Raw genomic sequence first — 19,160 nt, 5'->3', positions numbered from 1 at the left:
CCAATCAGCGGTTGTCTCGCGACGATTTCGCTCTTGAGAACGGGTGCTTGAGGTGCCGATCGCTCCGCTGCACGAGGGTCTACAGCGTGCCGAGGGGCGCCAGAATGGAGAGCGGGAAACCAACTTTCAAACGAGACCAAGATGGCGCCGATCGGTTCGCGTCGCGTGGAGCTACGGCAGCTTGCAAATGAGGCAAACCTTCGCGCTTGGCGTTCAATTTCGGCTCACCGACGTTTCTAAATTGCCGTTTTTTTATACTTCGAGTCGGAATTGAGCCATAATATTTTGTAGAGGCATAGTTGGGACGTTAAAGACTTCAAAAACGCAATTTTTGAAAATTGCCATTTTTGACCATTTTTCGCGATTTCAAGACCCGCGTCCCCCCTTAAGAATGTTTGGTGCGTGCAGGCCGCTTGGCTTGTCTTGAAGAGTCGTTCGCGTAGCATTCGACAGATGGTAAGCGCGATCATTATTAGCTAGACATGGCACACGACATATCGCTGCGGCAAGTTCGGGGTGCGATCATTACGCGGGAAATTTAAAAAATCGAATTTTGACAACAAAATTTAGGGGTGCGATCATTACGCGAGTGCGATCATTATGCGAGTATATACGGTATATCGAACACTTTCTATATCACGTCGAAAATCGCATGCATTTTTAATTTTTTATTTCGAACGGGGCTGGATGTAAAATGGATATATCGAACTCCACCGCCCCAGACCAAGTGCGCTCTGTTGACAGGAGGCGAGCTTTCCTGCAACACTCTCGAAGATAGCGGCGGCGCGATGGGCGTTCCAGACTGCTACGTACGACAGCTCCCACATCGGTTGCGCCGAGGGCACCATTTGAACGTAGCGGCGTACACACGTGGCGGCTTGGAGCCAGCCACGGCCGGTCTCGAGGGGAGCGCGCGCTTCGCGCGCTTCCCTAGAAACCGGTCGTGAGCCAGCCCGGCCGCCTCAATCACGCGCGCCCACGCCCCCGCCTCCGCCGTGCGCGCGTGATCGAGGCGGCCGTGGAGCCAGTTGGAGCGCTTTGTCGGTGCTGAGCCACACAGCATGTGCATTGAGGACTTCGTTGGCGGTGACGACAGCACCGGAACAGTGGCGGAGTTAACAGACGTGAGATCGCGGCAGAAGTGGCTGCTGAGCGGCCAAACGAAGACGCTGCCGAGGCTGTAGCTGCTTTGGCCGTTGTACGCCACTACTGCGGCGCAATAGAAGGCACTGGACCGTCTCTTGTGGACCGTTTGGACTATGTTGAGGACGCCGTGGTCAAGCACGCGGTTTCCAATATGAAGCAGGCTACGCTGCTTCAGTACTTTCAGCGAACGAAATAAATGCTTTGTTTGAAGCTTCATGTGGGTATCTATTGCGCCCCGATTGGTTCATTGATTGATTTGTGCTAGTTTTTGACGCGTTTTCTACGTGATTTTATATATCGAATTCTGGGTATATCTAACTATTTTGCGATCACCGCGTTGTTCGATATATCGAGGTTCGACTGTATATGTTTTCCGGTCACTAGATCCCATGTTAACAAGAAGAGGCGTGCCACCCACCGCATCAGCTTCCCTGCAATACTCGTCTGCCCGTCTCATGTGAAAACACCGGTGCACACTCAATTTCTTATTGCGGTACCAGTAAATCTCCTCCCGAGTCGTCACATGCCACATTCACAGCTACAGTCGCCGACCGGTTTTCCGGACTCCGAAAATTCGGACATGCCCGATTATTTGGTCAGCTTCGCGGCACCGCCATTCTCCCCATAGACCATAATGTATAACAACTGCCGAAAGTTCGGACACCTTGCAATCTCTCGTCCGATTTTTCGGACACTCCTTGAGCCAACTCGGTCGAGAGCACCATGCACGAACTCTGACCGGTGCATGGTTCGACTTGCTGAACACCCATTTTTGTTTTGAACAGAGCTTCCTTGCTGCCCCACGAAGTGGCGCTACCGGAAATCCCCGCTCATCATCATCGTTTCTGCCTGGTTAGATAGAGTGGCTCTGCAACAATTCCAGTTTCAGCTTAGTAAGCCATGTCAAGACAATCCAGCAGCTGATTTGTTTCTTCGCGTTTTGCGAAGGCATTTGGTTTGCCTTCTTTTGAGAATCTTTTTAAACAAATCGTAGTACTTAAATATTTTTGGAGCAGTGCATACAGGCACATAAATACGAAACCGGTACCGTTGAGACATGTTCCTCGTTATCTTAAACCGAGAGTGCGCACTCGCTACGGTAAAGCAACAAGACGCTATTATGTTCCTGTTATTTACAATGAACTACCGGACGATGTATTTTCTTTGTCCACCTGCAAAACACTGAGAGTTGCTGTCCAAGCGTTAGAGAACCTTTAATATGTACTGATGTTATCAGTGCATCTTTGATAATGTGTGTTGGTTGTGCCAAATGCACAACCAGCTTCTGATGGAGTTCTGGTGTGGCGCGTAGATTGCCGCGGCTGCCGGTTGTCACCGCACAAGCCCTCTTGTGGCTTCGGCGTTTCCGTTTTGTATACTGTTTTAACTATACTGAATAAAGATGATTATTAAAGAGACGCTGCGAGCAGGCCGCATTTTTCGTTTGTGCGACAGGTGTAGGCACGGTGGTGTTTGCTTTGTGTGCTGTGTCAAGGTTTCGGTGATCCAACGCGGCATACGTAAACATCGTGTCAAGGGTCTAATGGCGCCGACAGTGCCCGCGCAGACTATGCTGGGGAATGCCGGCAAGCGGGTGCCGGGAAGCCTAAGATTTGTCGCCTTCCGATGTGCTCCCTACTGACGCGGAAAATGTTCTGCCGAGACCTGCGCAGTGGTTGCATTGCGATTCCGGATACCGTCTCATTTGACAGTTTCATAGGTGCTGACACAGCTGTATTGACATGCGCAGAACTCGACGACGGCAAGATCATTCGTCAGGTTTCTGCTGAACCGCCGGACGATGACTCTGAGTCGGAAAATGACGCATCATGTGCGACGCTGCTGTCGCATGCGGAGCGTGTACAAGCAGCGACTGTGCTTTCAGCTGCTAATGGTGACCGTACGACCCTCTCCGAGATTCAGGCTTATCTGATTGCGCGTAAACGGAACAGCGTGCAACGGCGCATTCACGATTTCTTCCAAGCCTACTGCCGAGCCCGAATAAGTGCGTGGAAATAATGGATTTCATTTTTTTTCTTAATCTGCTTTTTCGGACACCTGTTTATTTAGACATTTTCGCCGTCCCCGTGAGGTCCGAATAAACGGTCGGCGACTGTATTGCCACCAACCCTATTGTGATAAACTTCTTCACCTATCTGTTTTAGAGTCAAGCGCATGGGGCGTACTGCCGTCAAAAGCGTACTGCACACTTCTAGTATGCAATAACCCAAATGTGTTGCCGTTCCCTGCTGCAGGTGACAAGGTGTGAGTGCCATGTTACACTCTGGTGGCATCCAGCATCGGCCACCAGCTTTATTTCGTTTTAGTTCCTCGTCACTGTCAACACTGTGCAATCGTAAAACACCAAAACACGTCTCGGGCCGCTGGTATCCTGTCAGCTTGACGTGTGTTGGTGTCTTGATCCTGCGACTATTCATGCAATGATTCACTTTACGTAGATGTCAACAGCAGTTGACTCTGTCAAATTTCTTTTTTGTTGTTGCTTCGGATCGTGCATTTTTCCGGTTAGCATACTATTTTTTTCTCGCCTTTTTTTCCAAAACTATGAATGAGGTTCTACTGTATTGCCATGTGCAACGGTGTTTGTTGCAGCTTTGCAGTTTAAAGTGCTAGCAGAGGACACAAAAATGTGCACTGCACCAAGTGGCCTCATGCAGCTATGCCAATTACTTCAAATAATCGTGTCTAATATGGGTGTACTGCACTTGGAACAAGAAAAGACTTGGGCTAAAGTAATTTAATTATAATGGGCGTTTATTGTAGCTATGTTTTCCCACTTGCAGAAACTGCTAGACTTTGACTATGGTGATGAAGAAGAGGAGGAAGAAGAAGAATCTTTTGAAGAAACCAAGCCTGCTGATTTCGTTGAGCCACCTTTGGAAGACTCTGGAGGCCAGTCATCAGAGCCCAATGCTATTGCACTAAGGTCAGTGCTAGGACAGAGCATTTAGTTGCATGCATGCAACAGGTATGTGCAAATGGCAAACTCCTACCAAGTTTACGCATTGCATGACAGCACCCTCAAAAAAGGACGTTCTATATCCCCCATCATGGTCGTGGGTTGTGGTGCTTGCTAACACTCCCGAGCCTAGGTCTAGTACAGTCAATGTCCGATTTTTCGGGCTGCCTAGGGACTGCGAAAATGTCTGTGAAGTTGGGCAGTCTGAAAAAATGAATGCTTGCCTTTAAGGGGGGACATGGCAATTAAAAGTTATCATTATTTATTTATGAACCAAACTTGATAAAAATTGGCATGCTTATTTAGTTCCTTCTCCTGATTCTAAAAATGCAGTTATTTTTTTTGTAGGTTCATTATTTCATTACATAATTAAGAAAACAATGTATTTTACAATGCCTTTTTTCTTACTACAATAGACAAATAACCGCTGCACAAAAATAGACAAATGACATATGGTCCAATAGAAGAAAGCACAAGCTTCACAACATAGGAAGTACTTTTATGATTGGATCAGTATTTCCTACTTTATAGTGCACTGAACTCCATTGTTCTGAACATGGCCTTGCATTAGTCAGACAAAAGACAAATTTTAAAAACTTTAAACAAAGAAACTTGAAAAACTGCTTCCTATGTTTGGTGCTCCAAACATCTAGCTTCATGATGCAAAAAAAATTAATACTATAACTATGATAGCTACTGATATATCACAGTAAATGTCTTGCTGGGTGGGTAAAATTAGTATTTCGAGAAAATCAAGAAAACAAATAAATGTCACATTTAATTGTGAAGGGTCACAAATGTGTGCACATACACATTCCCAAAACATTAGTAGGCTCCTGGGGCATAGTCAGTTTGGGCATTTGTGTCTCTGTGGCGCTTTTTGAAGAAGCACTGCACATTTTCTGCCGATGCATGCTTGTGTTCAGATGCGGCTGATCGGCGCCGATCTTTTTCCGCCATGCGCTGCATACACTTTTCGCCAGGATTCATCGAGAGTTCTTGCAAAATGCTTGCCGAGGTTCTCCTGCAGCCAGCATTGAACTTCATGACTGCTTCCGCCACTGCAGCCTCAACGCTGAAGAGTGATGCGTGCTGCTCCTTCGGTGCGAGCGCCCACATTAGCGAGTGCAGGCTTTCATTGTTGTTCTGTGTTTTGCCTCGCTGGCAACGTTCAAGCAGCATCTTGTCAGAGAGCCGTTGGTAGATTGGCAGTAATGCCTTGCTTACATGAGCAGGTAAATTGTAGCGGTGCTTCGGCACAGGTTGGCCTTTGGCCTTTGCAGCATTTTGCCGGCACCAGGAATCGGGACCTTCTGGGCAAAGGCTATGATTCGAGGTGACGTCATTTGATGTTACGTGATAGTAGCTTGCCATCACGGCCTTCTCCATGGCTTCAATGTCACCAGTGTGGGACTTCAGAGCCCATCCATAATAAGAGCTCAGTTTGTTGACCAAATCTCCAGTCAACCTTCCTCTTCCACCAAGTGGCTCTGAGCCAGGCCCCTTGTGCTTTGACAGGGCATTACGTAGTGCTGTCCCCATCCTCTTATGGACATGGTTGACACAATCCTCTTTGTCAACTTCTATAAAGCCATATACTTTGGCCTCCTTTAGGGCCAAGAAAGTACGACTGTCACCTTCCGACAGCACAGTTGTGTATCTTAGGCTGTACTTTTCCAGCGATCTTTTGAATAAGATGAGGCCAGCCTCCACCTCCATTTCACCAGCCTTCTTATCCGTATTTTTTTGACACTCATGACTGGCTTTCCATTCTTCGTATGAAGGGTCACCAACTTTTGGTCCACGCTGACAACCGGCACAAAAGTTGCTCAGCACAACGTAGTCCAGGACAAGTCCCGTGAAAAGTTCAATGACGGCGCCGACACCGATGTGCGAACTGTGCCCGCGAGTCATCCAAGACACGTCGTACGATACAGCAACGTTGCCCGGGTTGCCGAAGTTTAATTGGCTGTAAAGCTGCCGGACCGACTTCGCGCATTCTGTTGTAAGCGTCTCAGCTGCCCGGGTCGCGGCGGGCGTCAACTTCGTTTTGACGTACCCCTGCCACGTTTTCGTATGCAGCCCGCGGTGCGATATATTCATTGTTGCGAAAATATCATTGAACGCAGTTTGCCGATTGCCGGTGCTTTGCATCGCGCGCGCAGCCAGAATGTTGACGGTAAACGGATTCACTTTCTGAGTCCCATTCACACGCGGCGAGCTCCACGCTGACGCTTTGTCGCCGCATTTCGAGCATATGAGCACCAGACTTACTGCAAGGCCATATTCGCGCTCCTTCCGGCTGATTTTCGCGCTACCGCCGCATGTATTACAGTTCATATGCTCCAGAAGTGCGTTCACCGATTCCAGGCACACCACGGTGAAAACTGTGTCGTCAATCGGGCCGGCCGCGACATCGCCAGCGGACAAGATCTCCGACTTACGGCTCACTGCTGCGGTTGATGCGAGCTCTTGTAGTTTCTCGTCGGATCTCATGTCGATTACCTCCAAATCTGAAGGCGTCAGCATGACGGTGTCACGACGGACGCGGCTGGCGTTTTCGTCGCAGCTACTCGTTGTCGCACCACCTAGGCCTAGCACTCGGTCGGCTCCATCAGTTCCGTCGCTTGACGCCGTTGGTGGCTCGTCCTCAACCACTTGCGACGCGGTGGGGCGTTTTTTGAAGTTGTTGAGCATGGACTTCTTCCTTTTCTTTCCATACTTGTGCTTGGAGTCAAACTTTCGGAGCGGAGGAGGCATCGTCGCGCGTACTCACACAACGATCGTATCGAACATGGCGTCTCGCCTGCGCCTCTGCTGCGGCTAGCAGACAGCTCGGGAGTGCGCCCAGCCAATCACGTGGCGTTATCTCGTCACGTGCATGCGACAGCGAATGAGAACGCGCGTTTCACCTATTTTTGCCGCCGGTTTTTGTATTGAACCAGCAAGCCTAACGAAGCGGCAGCGCGCGATATTTGAAGCCGAAACCGCGTTCTTTCAAACGAGACCAAGATGGCCGCCCTCAAGGCACTAGTACGCGAGCGCGGCGTCATTGAATGTGTGTCGTTTTCGCGTCGAGACACGCGAAAAATCAGGTGCCCTATCTGTTTTTAAATTGTTCGTATGGCTGAAATATGACCTTACGAGATTGGAAACTTGGCAGATAGGGAGAATAATAGATGTAGATTAGAGAAATGCTATTTTCCAAAATTCGTTTTTTTATGATATTTTGGGTCTAAAGACCCGTGTCCCCCCTTAAGGGGGGACGCGGTAATTGAAGTGGTCAAATTGCCTAAATTTTGGATTTTCTGATTTATTTATTTTTGTGATCCACTGACCTTTATTTACCTTGTAGTGAAATATTATAACAACATACACGGTAGAAATTGAGAATCCACTTTCGCAGAGTGCAGTCATAAAAAATTAAGAAAGAATCGGGCTTCTGAAGGCCGCATCGCACCACAGAACGCCTGGCTTTCTGTTGACGCAGCACCGTCATCTTTTTATCATCGTAAAGTGGAGAGATCGGAGCTAAAGATAACCGGAGCGACGCAATTCTCCACTGAAACATAAACTAGCAAACATAAACAGAAAAAAGGCAAATGTGGCATTGCGATTGGGTGTAGCAGTCACAAGGGGCACAGGGTGTGCTCCTCTTGGCTGTTGTAGATTTCAATTGCCGACGGACCCCTCTCGCATGCATTTGCGCAGCAGCTAGCTGCACGTTCCTATCACCGTGATTGACGATCATGGCAATTTACGCACGTTTTCTGCTATGAGCCCTAAAGGAATGAAGTTCCGAATGGCTTACGTGTACGGAAGATCACGAAAGGCGTAGTAAAGAGGGAGAAAACTACTCGTAGAAGCGGATGCCGTCGAGCTTGTTGACGAGGCACAACCGGCGCATGTCGGTGACTGGGAAGGCGCGCCTGCGTTCGCTGCTGACGACGCGACCACGGAACACCTACGCGACCGCGAGCGATGATGAAGGCGCAACTGTAAGCGATGGTGACGTTATGTCCGTGTGTGGTCGTGACAGCAACGTGGCATCGGCGGAGAAGTTTTCACGTCAAATATTCAACTGTGGATTGCGCAGTTGAATACAGTCGCCGACCGATTTTCCGGACTCCAAAAATTCGGACATGCCCGATTATTCGGTCAGCTTCGCGGCACCGCCATTCTCCCCATAGACCATAATGTATAACAACTGCCGAAAGTTCGGACGCCCTGCAACCCCTCATCTGATTTTTCGGACACTTCTTGAGCCAACTCGATCGAGGGCATCATGCACCGACTCTGACCGCGGCGCATAGTTCGACTTGCCGAACGCCATTTTTGTTTTGAACGGAGCCTCCTTGCTGCCCCACGAAGTGGCGCTACTGGAAATCTTCGCTCATCATCATCGTTTCTGCCTGGTTCGATAGAGTGGTCACACAGTAGTTGCGGTTTCAGTTTAGTAAGCCATGTCAAGACAATCCAGCAGCTGATTTCTTTCGCGCACGACGCTGCGAGCAGCACGTTTTTGGTTTGTGCGACTGGTGTCGGCACGGTGGTGTTTGCATTGTGTGCTGTATCGAGGTTTCGGTAATCCAACGCGGCGTACGGAAATGTCGCGTCAAGTGTCTAATGGCGCCAACAGTGCCCGAGCAGACTGCGCTGGGGAATGCCGGCAAGCGGGTGCCGGGAGGCCTAAGATTTGTCGCCTTCCGATGTGCTCCCTACTGACACTGATAATATTCTGCCGAGACCTGGGCAGTGGTTGCATTGCGATTCCGGACACCGTCTCATTTGACAGTTTCACAAGTGCTGACACTGCTGTACTGACATGCGCAGAACTCGACGACGGCGAGGTTGTCAGGTTTCTGCTGCTCCGCCGGACGATGACTCCGAGTCGGAAGATGACGCACCATATGCTACGCTGCTGTTCCATGCGGAGCGTGCACAAGCAGCGACTGTGCTTTCAGCCGCCTATAGTGACCGTACGACCCTCTCCGAGATTCAGGCTTACCTGATTGCGCGTAAACGGAACAGCGTGCAACGGCGCACTCACGATTTCTTCAAGCCTACTGCCGAGCCCGAATAAGTGCGCGGAAATAAAGGATTTCGTTTTTTTTTTTTCTTAATCTGCTTTTTCGGACACCTGTTTATTCGGACATTTCCGCAGTCCCCGTGAGGTCCGAATAAACAGTCGGCAACTGTATTTGGATTGAGGATTGAAGTTGCGCAACGAGAGATAAGAGCGCACGTTTTGAGTCTGCTGTCACCTGCCTCTGTATGATGGATAGATGCACAATGACCAAAAAGGCAACGAAGGCACACGAAACTCCTGTAAAGAAGCGAAAAATTACCTCATTATGTAAAGAAAATGTGTCCTCACAGGCAAAGGACTACATTCCAGGCAGGTTTTAGGTACTCAAAAGTAAATATTTTGATATTTCCAGCAAATAAAACTTTGAGCTCCGTATTCTCAGCTTTCATTTTTTTTGCAGTTGCTTTCAGTCATCCCAGTGCAATTTCAGAACGAATGAAGACAGAATCATACTGTGTTTTGCACTTAGATCCTGAAACATTGACGAGTGAAATAAAGCTGTTCATTTTTTACTGCACCATAAAAAAATTTTAATGGTTTTTTTGTGAAAGTTGTTACAGTGGAGTCTCGATGATACGAATCTCACGGGGTCACGAAAAATATTCGTACTAGACGAAACTCGTATCATCCAAACAATTAAATCTAGCTAAATTAAAGAGTGAGAGGTGAATTCACTCAGGCACACGTACATAAAAAGCATTTATTTCTTGGAGGAAAAGTCTCCGATGTCCTTCTGCTTCTTTTTCTTTGTCAGGTCAATTAGCAGACTTTGTTCAAATCCATAAAAATGCGTCCACGTGTCGTCGCTGATTTCATCCATGGCCATAGCACGCCTCAGAACTTCGAGCGCATGCAGCATTTCAGCCGCCGGTGGTGGTCCTTCGCCGTCGCCCACGTCAAAGACAAGAACGCGGCTAGAAGCACAGCATCCACTCCGTCCGATGGCACGCGGAAAAGGAGGAAAAGCAACAAAAGTGCTACCGCTTCAAACTCTCCGCGCCCAGGCGCGCCCTTCGCGCTGTCCGGCGCCACGTCCGCGCCTCCTCACCAAAAGAGAGAGGGAGAAATCGCGTAACTGCGCGCTGTTCTCTTTCACTGCCGTTGGTGGGGCTCGCGGTCGCGTCCGTCCGTGCACTGGAATGGTGCCAACTGTGGCCTCTTCTCCGCTCAGTGGCGCAACCTCCTCCCCTCCTTAGCAACCGGCGCGCCGGTCGGGGGCGCAGCTGCGCATAGCAACTGTGACGTCACACAGCAGCGGTAGAACAAGCGCGCGGGCGTCGGTGGTGGCAGCTGCACCGGCGCTCCTTCGTCAGACGTCTCGTTGCAGTCGAGTAAAACCCGTAGCTCCAAAGCGGCCCAGTGATTGCGCGCAAAGCGGTTCTAGAAGCGGCAGCGGACGCCGGATTCCCCCAACATCAAACGCCAGAAGAACAAGGAGCGAATGCGCATGCGACGAATGAACATGTCACCAGATGCGAAAGCAAGGGAGGCAGAACGGAAACGCCAACATCGACTGATTAGATCGCCGGGTACTAAAGGCAGGGAAGCAGAACGCATGCGGCAGCAGCGACAGGCGATATCGCCAAACACCAAAGCGAATGAATTGGAGCGCAGACGCCAGCAGCGACCGGCCATTTCACCGAGCAGTAAAGCCAGGAAAGCGGAGTGCAGATGGCAGCAGCGTCTGGCCTTCGCCAAGCACACTTTCAAATTTCCAAAGTGTCTTCGGTAATATTCGTATCAACCTGTGCGGGTCGAAAATTGATTCGTAACAACCGTTCTCTAGCACGTTGGAAAGTAATGGGGCTCGACCGGGACCACAGAAAAATTCATATCATCCAGAAATTTGTACAGTCGCCGACCGTTTATTCGGACCTCACGGGGACTGCGAAAATGTCCGAATAAACAGGTGTCCGAAAAAGCAGATTAAGAAAAAAAAATGAAATCCTTTATTTCCACGCACTTATTTGGGCTTGGCAGTAGGCTTGGAAGAAAGCGTGAATGCGCCGTTGCACGCTGTTCCGTTTACGCGCAATCAGATAAGCCTGAATCTCGGAGAGGGTCGTACGGTCACTATTAGCGGCTGATAGCACAGTCACTGCTTGTACACGCTCCACATGCGACGGCAGCGTAGCACATGGTGAGTAATCTTCCGACTCTGAGTCATCGTCCGGCGGTGCAGCAGAAACCTGACGAATGATCTTGCCGTCGTCGAGTTCTGCGCATGTCAATACAGCAGTGTCAGCACCTATGAAACTTTCAAATGAGACGGTGTCCGGAACCGCAATGCAACCACTGCGTAGGTCTCGGAAGAACATTTTCCGCGTCAGGTGGGGCGCACATCGGAAGGCGACTTAGGCCTCCCGGCACCCGCTAGCCGGCATTCCCCAGCGAAGTCTGTGCGGGCACTGTCGGCGCCATTAGACACTTGACGCGATGTTTCCGTAGACCGCGTTGGATCACCGAAACCTCGACACAGCGCACAAACGAAAAACGTGGCCTGCTCGCAGCGTCGTGCGCGAAGAAACGAATAAGCTGCTGGATTGTCTTGACATGGCTTACTAAGCTGAAACCGGAACTGCTGCAGAGCCACTCTAACCAGGCAGAAACGATGATGATGAGCGGGGATTTCCAGTAGCGCCACTTCGTGGGGCAGCAAGGAAGCTCTGTTGAAAACAAACATGGCGTTCAGCAAGTCGAACAATGTATGGAACCATGCACCGGTCAGAGTCGGTGCATGGTGCTCTCGACCGAGTTGGCTCAAGGAGTGTCCGAAAAATCAGACGAGAGGTTGCAAGGTGTCCGAACTTTCGGCAGTTGTTATACATTATGGTCTATGGGGAGAATGGCGGTGCCGCGAAGCTGACCGAATAATCGGGCATGTCCGAATTTTTGGAGTCCGGAAAATCGGTCGGCGACTGTATTAGCCGTGATCGTATCATCGAGATTCCACTGTAGTAAGACAGTATGAATAGGAAAGCTGAAAAAGTATTTTTATGCTCATTTAGGCGTCTAAGGGGGGACGCGGGGATCAGATCGCGAAAATTGCAAAAAAGATAGATTTTTGGCAATGACGCGTTTCGGTATCTGCAATGCCTAATCTACATTGTATCAAAATGGTTTGACTGAAAACGCACTAAAAGTGCCCGAAAAAAATTAATTTATCAGTGCGTAGGGCGAGAAAACAGCTTTAAATCGCGTAAAATCACCGCAGTTTGCGGAGCCCTAACTTGTCTTTCCCGCCACCGAACGCCGCCATCTTGGTATCGTACGAAAGCTCGAAGTTTCGCCATTCCGTTTCTGAATTCTTCGGTCGTCGCCATATTGTAACAAACACACAAACACAAAAGACGCGCGGGTCTGCTAGAGGCGGTCACACGGGCCCTGCGATGAAGGCGGGCCTCCGATTGGTTGCCGTACTGAAAGGCGTCTCGCCATTGGTTGCTGCTGCAGCAGCGGGCAAGCTGGCAACCACAGCGGACCGCAGTTGTCTGCTTTGAAAACCACGCCGGCGTCTTTCTTCGGTTGACACTCGCAGAATTCGGATTTATGAAAACTCCCTGGTCAGTGATGGATCGTCGCTCGCTCGAAAAGAACTTTTAAATGAAGCATGCCTTCGGAAAACGAAAGCACAAGCCTCCTACGGCGAGAAAAAGACGGCGGCCAGCGGGAGAAGCGGAGAACCCGACTGAACACGCGGATAACGTGCCACATTATCTTGCAACGGGCGATTCCAGCAGCGAAGCCGACAATCGCCCTGTGACATCGACACTGATAACCAAGCCACCGGAAGACGTGCCAACAGAGGCTCTCGCACCTGTGTGTACAGCCGCGCGAGTCGGCAACCGAGATCGCGTTGTTGGAGGCGACGCGGGTCGAAGGTCTCCATCGCCGGCAGAGACGGTGTGCGTTTCCGATGCATCGTGCGACAGGGACACGCAGCCTGCGAGTGAGCCCCAACCGCCGACGAGCTACATACTGTATGGTGACTCGAGGCTCACCAGACGAATCGTCGCACGATTCAGACGCGCCTCGAGCCGGTTTTGTGTCAGCGGTGACTGCAGAAGCGCAGGCATGCAGCGTTCGCGACTCCCTTCGCGCAGTGTCCGCAACTGAGCGGAAGCAGCAATGCCAAGAACAAATTTTGGCCCCTTGTGACTGTGAGTTCATTATTATGCCTGTTTCCACGATGAACTCCTTGATCACTAGAACTCTGTGCCCAAGATGCCAACAGCGTTCTGTGGGTGTACACTGCGATACCAGGCTCGGTCTGGCAGTGAAAATGGTGGTCATGCACTACTCCAGACGGCGCAAGAAAAGGATAAAGAACGCCTGAAGAAGGCATCCAAAGCCCACCAAACAATGAGGCAAAGGTGTAAGAAGATGCCTGACAACAATGATTCAAAATATTACAGCCCTGGTGCTTTTTAATAAATTTGCAGTCCTTTTAAAACTTTGCAGCCAGTTTTCTCAATTGCATGTTTTTTGTCAATCACCTCGCTCGTGGCAAGCGTAGCACAACAATGGCTGAACCGATTTTGGCCCAGTTTGTTTTGCTGTGATCCACAAGCTGTGCTGTACGTAAAGACAGTCTTGAAATGTTTCTTTATCTTTCCATTATTTAATTATTTCACAATTACTACATGGCTCCATGCAGTGAAGCACAGTCATGTGCATGTTATGTTAAGCAAAAAATTATTAGCACATTAAAAAAAAATTGAACACTGTCTTGATGTAGATCTGGGCAAACATGCAAAGTATACCCAGCTCCCTATCACGTTTCGTTACTGTGCCAGGCTTTCCACAAGCAAGGAACTTGTAAATTCTTATAAAACAAAAACTAATTAAGATATCCTAATGAAATTTTAGATTTGTCTCTTTATTGCAATGTGCAGTGTGTGTGCCAAATTTCGGCCCTTTCTGTCAAGAAACAAAAAAGTTAATTCTGATCCCCTCCTCCCCCCTTAAGGGGGGACGTGGGTCTTGAAACGGCAAAAAAGTCGATTTTCGGAAAAGTGCATTTTCGCTACGTTTATACATGCAAGAATCCGTCCGTGAAATCTTGAAGCTAAATTTAATCGAAAAATAAAAAATCGCACTCAAAAGGGCCAGGGTGAACGCGAAATCAGTAAAATTTGGTCAAAAATGTCCAAACTTCGCGCCGTCGCCATTTGTGAATGCGGGGGCCGGTGGCCGCCATCTCACGCTTGTTTTGAAGCTGTTTTCTTTGTATGCATTTTGCGCCAGTTCAAAATGGCGTCGGTGAAGGGAAACCGACACTATTGCGTCATTTCTGAAGGAAGCGTCCGTGCCGTCGATTGGGCAAAGCGCGCCCACCCCCCGCGCGCCTCGCTTCTATTGGTCTGGCGCTCTTTGGCGCGCGCTTGACCACTCTCGCGTTTTGCTACGTTTGTTTATCTCTGGTTTCATGGCGCCGCTGTCTATGTTGTCTACGTTTGTTCAGCCGCTTGCTTTCCGAAGACGTTTGATAAGGTGTTCATTGCTGCCCGGATGGCTGGAAAAGATCATCGTCTCGTGTCAAGCGGCTGGGGAATGCGCGAAGGAAGGCGGCTAGGCCTGTCATACTCGCGGATTTTCCGGTTGCTGGTCTGCCTGGACATTCTACCGTATCGAGTTCCGAGCTGCAAACGGGCACCTCTAGCGTCAGCACTTCGTCCACCCACGCCACGCGTGTTGGCACAGATCGTGCCTGGCGTCGCAGTCTGCAATGGAACGAAAGTTCAAGTTGCTTGGTGTTGTCACGGGAGAGGGCGTCAACGACAGCGGAACTGAATTTGCAATCGTGGATTTATCCGTCGCACAAGAGTTCCTTGGACTCGTGCTGTGTCCCGGGTGCGGCTAGAAAGGGGTGATGCTTTCAGTGAACCTGCCAAGGAGTACGGGATCTCAGCAATGTTCTTACAATGTTCTGTCGTCACAATGCTGCGAGAGCAAAGGGATAGCCTGAACCTAGGCACCATTACAACTTGCCAGAACATGTGGCAGAAGTGTGCTGCCTGTATATCTGCGGCTATCTGAAAAAAACCACTGTTCCAGAGATGCCAGCGAGGCAAGACACAGAATTCGAATGAGAGCCTTCACTCAATGTTTTGGAGTGTCTCAAAGGAACAGCATGTATCTCTTTGCCGTGCAAGCTGCTGTTGGGGAAGCTGTCCTACGCTTCAACACTGGGAACCTGCTTGCGCCCACTGCAATTCTACAGTAGCTACACATGAATATTCCTGGCACTGCATCTCAGCGAGCAAAGGAGAAAGACGGCCATCGAAGTTCTAACTCCAGTAAGACGCGAGAAGCCTCTTATGAGCGCAAGGAAACTGGCCAAAAAGCGGCTTAAAGATAGGATGCATCCAGATTATGCCCCTGGTGAATTTCCTTGAGATTTTATTGGTATGTTCTCAATAAAGATGTTGCAGAATATTTTTCCTTGATTTCTCAAAACGACAATTCTGACAGATGTCCAATTTTGCAGGTAAAATAGCTTCTGTCCTATTTCAGCTATCAGCATAACTTTTCTTTTGCCAGAAAGAGAAATGTATGCAGTAAGCAATATGCACCTCTTCCAAGCAGTACTCTTTTCAAAAAGTTTTTGAAATTGGTCACATGCTTGACATGTCAAGAGGGCATTTTTTTCTCACAACTTTGATGTGCTCTAACTGTTGCTCAGATTAGCCTAGAACATTGATTAAATCTGCTGAACTTTGTTTTGGGGGGTTGCAGCATGGCACAGAATCTACTCAACAACCCTGAGCTGCTGAAGCAGCTGCAGCAGATGCAGCAGACGTTGCAGCAGCAGTCATCCGAGGCGCTGCGGGCACAGGAGGCCGATTCATCAGCACCAACGGCTTCGGCTTCAGCCCCAGCTGCTGGTGGTGCTGCTGCTCCTGTGCACTCCCTGTCTTCAGGCCCCTTTACTAACCCCGATGGGACCAGCAGCCAGCGGCTGTCACCTGACTTGCCGCCACTGCCCCAAACACCCCAGCCACAGACGCCCAATGACAGCCACACTGCTTTGCAGCAGACCACCCAGCTGGCCAATACACCCGCCCTGGTCACGCCTGGCTATGCGGGTACACCAGCGGCTCCTGTGCTTCCTCAGGTTTTCCAGGACTCTGTGAGTGAACCAAGCTTTGCTTTCTGTGTGGTGGTAGGGTTCTATGACCTCTCAGTATTGTCAGGCATTGGGCTGCACCGTGTTTGTGGAGCTAGACATGTCTTGGAGCTCAGCCATTAAGGGGAGACACTGGTGTTTGATTTTTTTTTTTTTTTGGACATATACAGTCGCCAACCGTTTATTCGGACCTCACGGGGTCTGCGGAAATGTCTGAATAAACAGGTGTCCGAAAAAGCCGATTCAGAAAAAAAAGTGAAATCCTTTATTTCCACTCACTTATTCGGGCTCGGCAGTAGGCTTGAAGAAATCGTGAATGCGCCGTTGCACGCTGTTCCATTTAAGCGCAATCAGATAAGCCTGAATCTCGGATAGGGTCGTACGGTCACTATAGGCGGCTGAAAGCACAGTCACTCCTTGTGCACACTCCGCATGCGACGGCAGCGTAGCACATGGTGCGTCATCTTCCGACTCGGAGCCATCGTCCGGCGGAGCAGCAGAAACCTGACAAACAATCTCGCCGTCGTCGAGTTCTGTGCATGTCAGTACAGCAGTGTCAGCACTTGTGAAACTGTCAAATGAGACGGTGTCCGGAATTGCAATGCAACCACTGCGCAGGTCTCGGCAGAATATTTTCCGCATCAGTAGGGAGCACATCGGAAGGCGACAAATCTTAGGCCTCCTGGCACCCGCTTGCCGGCATTCCCCAGCACAGTCTGCGCGGGCACTGTCGGCGCCATTAGACACTTGACGCGATGTTTCCGTACGCCGCGTTGGATGACCGAAACCTCGACACAGCACACAACGCAAACACCACCGTGCCGACTCGCACAAACGAAAAACGTGCTGCTCGCAGCGTCGTGCGCTAAAGAAAGAAATCAGCTGCTGGATTGTCTTGACATAGCTTACTAAGCTGAAACCGGAACTGCTGTACGACCACTCTATCGAACCAGGCAGAAACGATGATGATAAGCGGGAATTTCCAGTAGCGTCACTTCGTGGGGCAGCAAGGAGGCTCCGTTCAAAACAAAAATGGCGTATCTATAGGAGCTGCAATTAGGGCGGTTGAACCAGCATGGGATTTATGGGAAGTACATGGATTTGCCTAAACTATGTCCTTCTGGCTTCAAACGGCGTCCTGGCTTTGTAAACTTGTCATTTTCAACAAAGTACTGCCTAACAAACAATTAAATAAGAATTATAAAGGTTGTCTGACGGCAGGATTCGAACACAGGACCTCAAGCACAGACAGCCGATACTGAGACCCTTACACCACGAACACATGTATCGACAGGCAACGGAAAATGCCCTTATGAGTTTATTGAGAGCAAGCCAGTGCCTTGAGACAGTTGGCACATTTAGTTTTTGCCACCTCGACAAGCTGAATCATTGCAATTAGTAGCGATCGTGCGTGTTCGCAGCACCTTCTGCACTTCGAAAAGTATAGATTGCTCTGAATTTACGACAGTGAAGGCGTAACAAAGCGTAATAAATGAAGCCACAAAAACGTCTGAATCCACAAGCACGAAGGTCAGACAAATCCATGTACTTATGATAATTCCCATGCTGTGTCAATGATTGCAGTGCCAGAGTTCTCTATGATATGTTGTAAAAAAGTCAATGGCTTGGCACAAAAAGGAACAAAGTGTTCCGGTGTTGCTGTCATTCACGTACGATTTCCACTGATGACTATGGCAATGCAGACTCCGCTGCTTCCTTTCGGTTGAACACTAGCGACATTTTTGGTAATTTGCGTCGCTCATTTCCGGCGCTCCATGATGGCCGAACTCCGACAGTTGTTTAAATAAACCGATGTGCGGTCAAATATGTTCGAATTAACGAGAGTTTGATAGCATTAAATGATGTATACATACGCCTGCCTGGACCAGAGGATGAGTCCGAATTAATGAGAGTCAAGTTAACAAGGTGTTACTGTAGCAACTACTCAAACTCTAATGACATATTTGAAATCTTCTTGAAAAGCTCTATAAATGGGTGAACTTTCACATCTCTAGCACAAATACTAGAAAAGATTTTTCGAGGAGCACCTGCAAAGTGCCTTTGTTGCAGTGTCCGTAATTTCATGACTGATAGTTGACTAAACATACAGCTGTTGGATAGCACGTGCTTGTAGGCATATCGGGCATACTGCCATACTGTGATGTCGGCAATCACGACACTTCCCCCTCCTCTGAAGAAATGGCACTTGGTGCCGATTTAACGCCATAGCATTAAGGGCCTCGTGTCGCAGGAAATCTGGCATCGGCATCAACCATCATTTCGGCAAAAGTCATTCCAAACCACACATACCCAGCCACTCTTCTATCACTAAATTTGCTTGTACTTTGTCTGTCATTCTTTACAAAGTTATTCCTCCGAATTTTGAGAATTACAGTGCACAAACAAATGTCATGAAAAGAAACACCGACAGTGCATACCTTTTATGTTGGATCTTCTCAGACAGAAACATTAAAAGTGCGAAACAATAACAGGAGATCGGCCCACGCAAGAGGCCACGTTTCTACAAGAAAGCTCGCCTTCATGCTTAGCGTTCACCCCAGCGTTTCCTGGTAAATATTTACATAAGCTGGTATTGTTCGGAAGCATGAAAAGCAGTAGGGCATCTTTCATTGCTATCGCCTTCCATTCTTAAGGGGGGACACGGGTTGTGGCGACCAAAAATCGCGAAATATTCTATATTTTTTGTTGCATTTTTAAAGTGTACAGCTTTTATTGCATCTACATTGTTAATTTCATATCGATAACATCAGTATTTTATCCGCAGTGACGCCTTATGCGACATGTACTAGCTGAAT

The 19,160-nt window shown here is 49.1% G+C and overlaps 1 protein-coding gene across 3 annotated transcripts in view; it reads left to right on the top strand.

Moving 5' to 3' along the window:
* Nucleotides 1–19,160, top strand: part of Isha (Insulator su(Hw) mRNA adaptor) — a 151,192-nt gene that overhangs the window by 18,920 nt on the left and 113,112 nt on the right. For all 3 annotated transcript variants that reach the window (XM_065450098.1, XM_065450099.1, XM_065450097.1), the window contains 2 exons: nt 3,951–4,093; nt 15,954–16,347. In XM_065450098.1, the coding sequence (XP_065306170.1) occupies nt 3,951–4,093; nt 15,954–16,347 (537 nt within the window). The remainder of the gene's footprint in view (nt 1–3,950; nt 4,094–15,953; nt 16,348–19,160) is intronic.

Source organism: Dermacentor albipictus, chromosome 5 (genome assembly GCF_038994185.2).
Source record: "Dermacentor albipictus isolate Rhodes 1998 colony chromosome 5, USDA_Dalb.pri_finalv2, whole genome shotgun sequence".
NCBI lineage: Eukaryota > Metazoa > Arthropoda > Arachnida > Ixodida > Ixodidae > Dermacentor > Dermacentor albipictus.
Note: the sequence above shows the minus strand (reverse complement) of the source record. Positions and strands in the feature narration are given on the sequence as shown.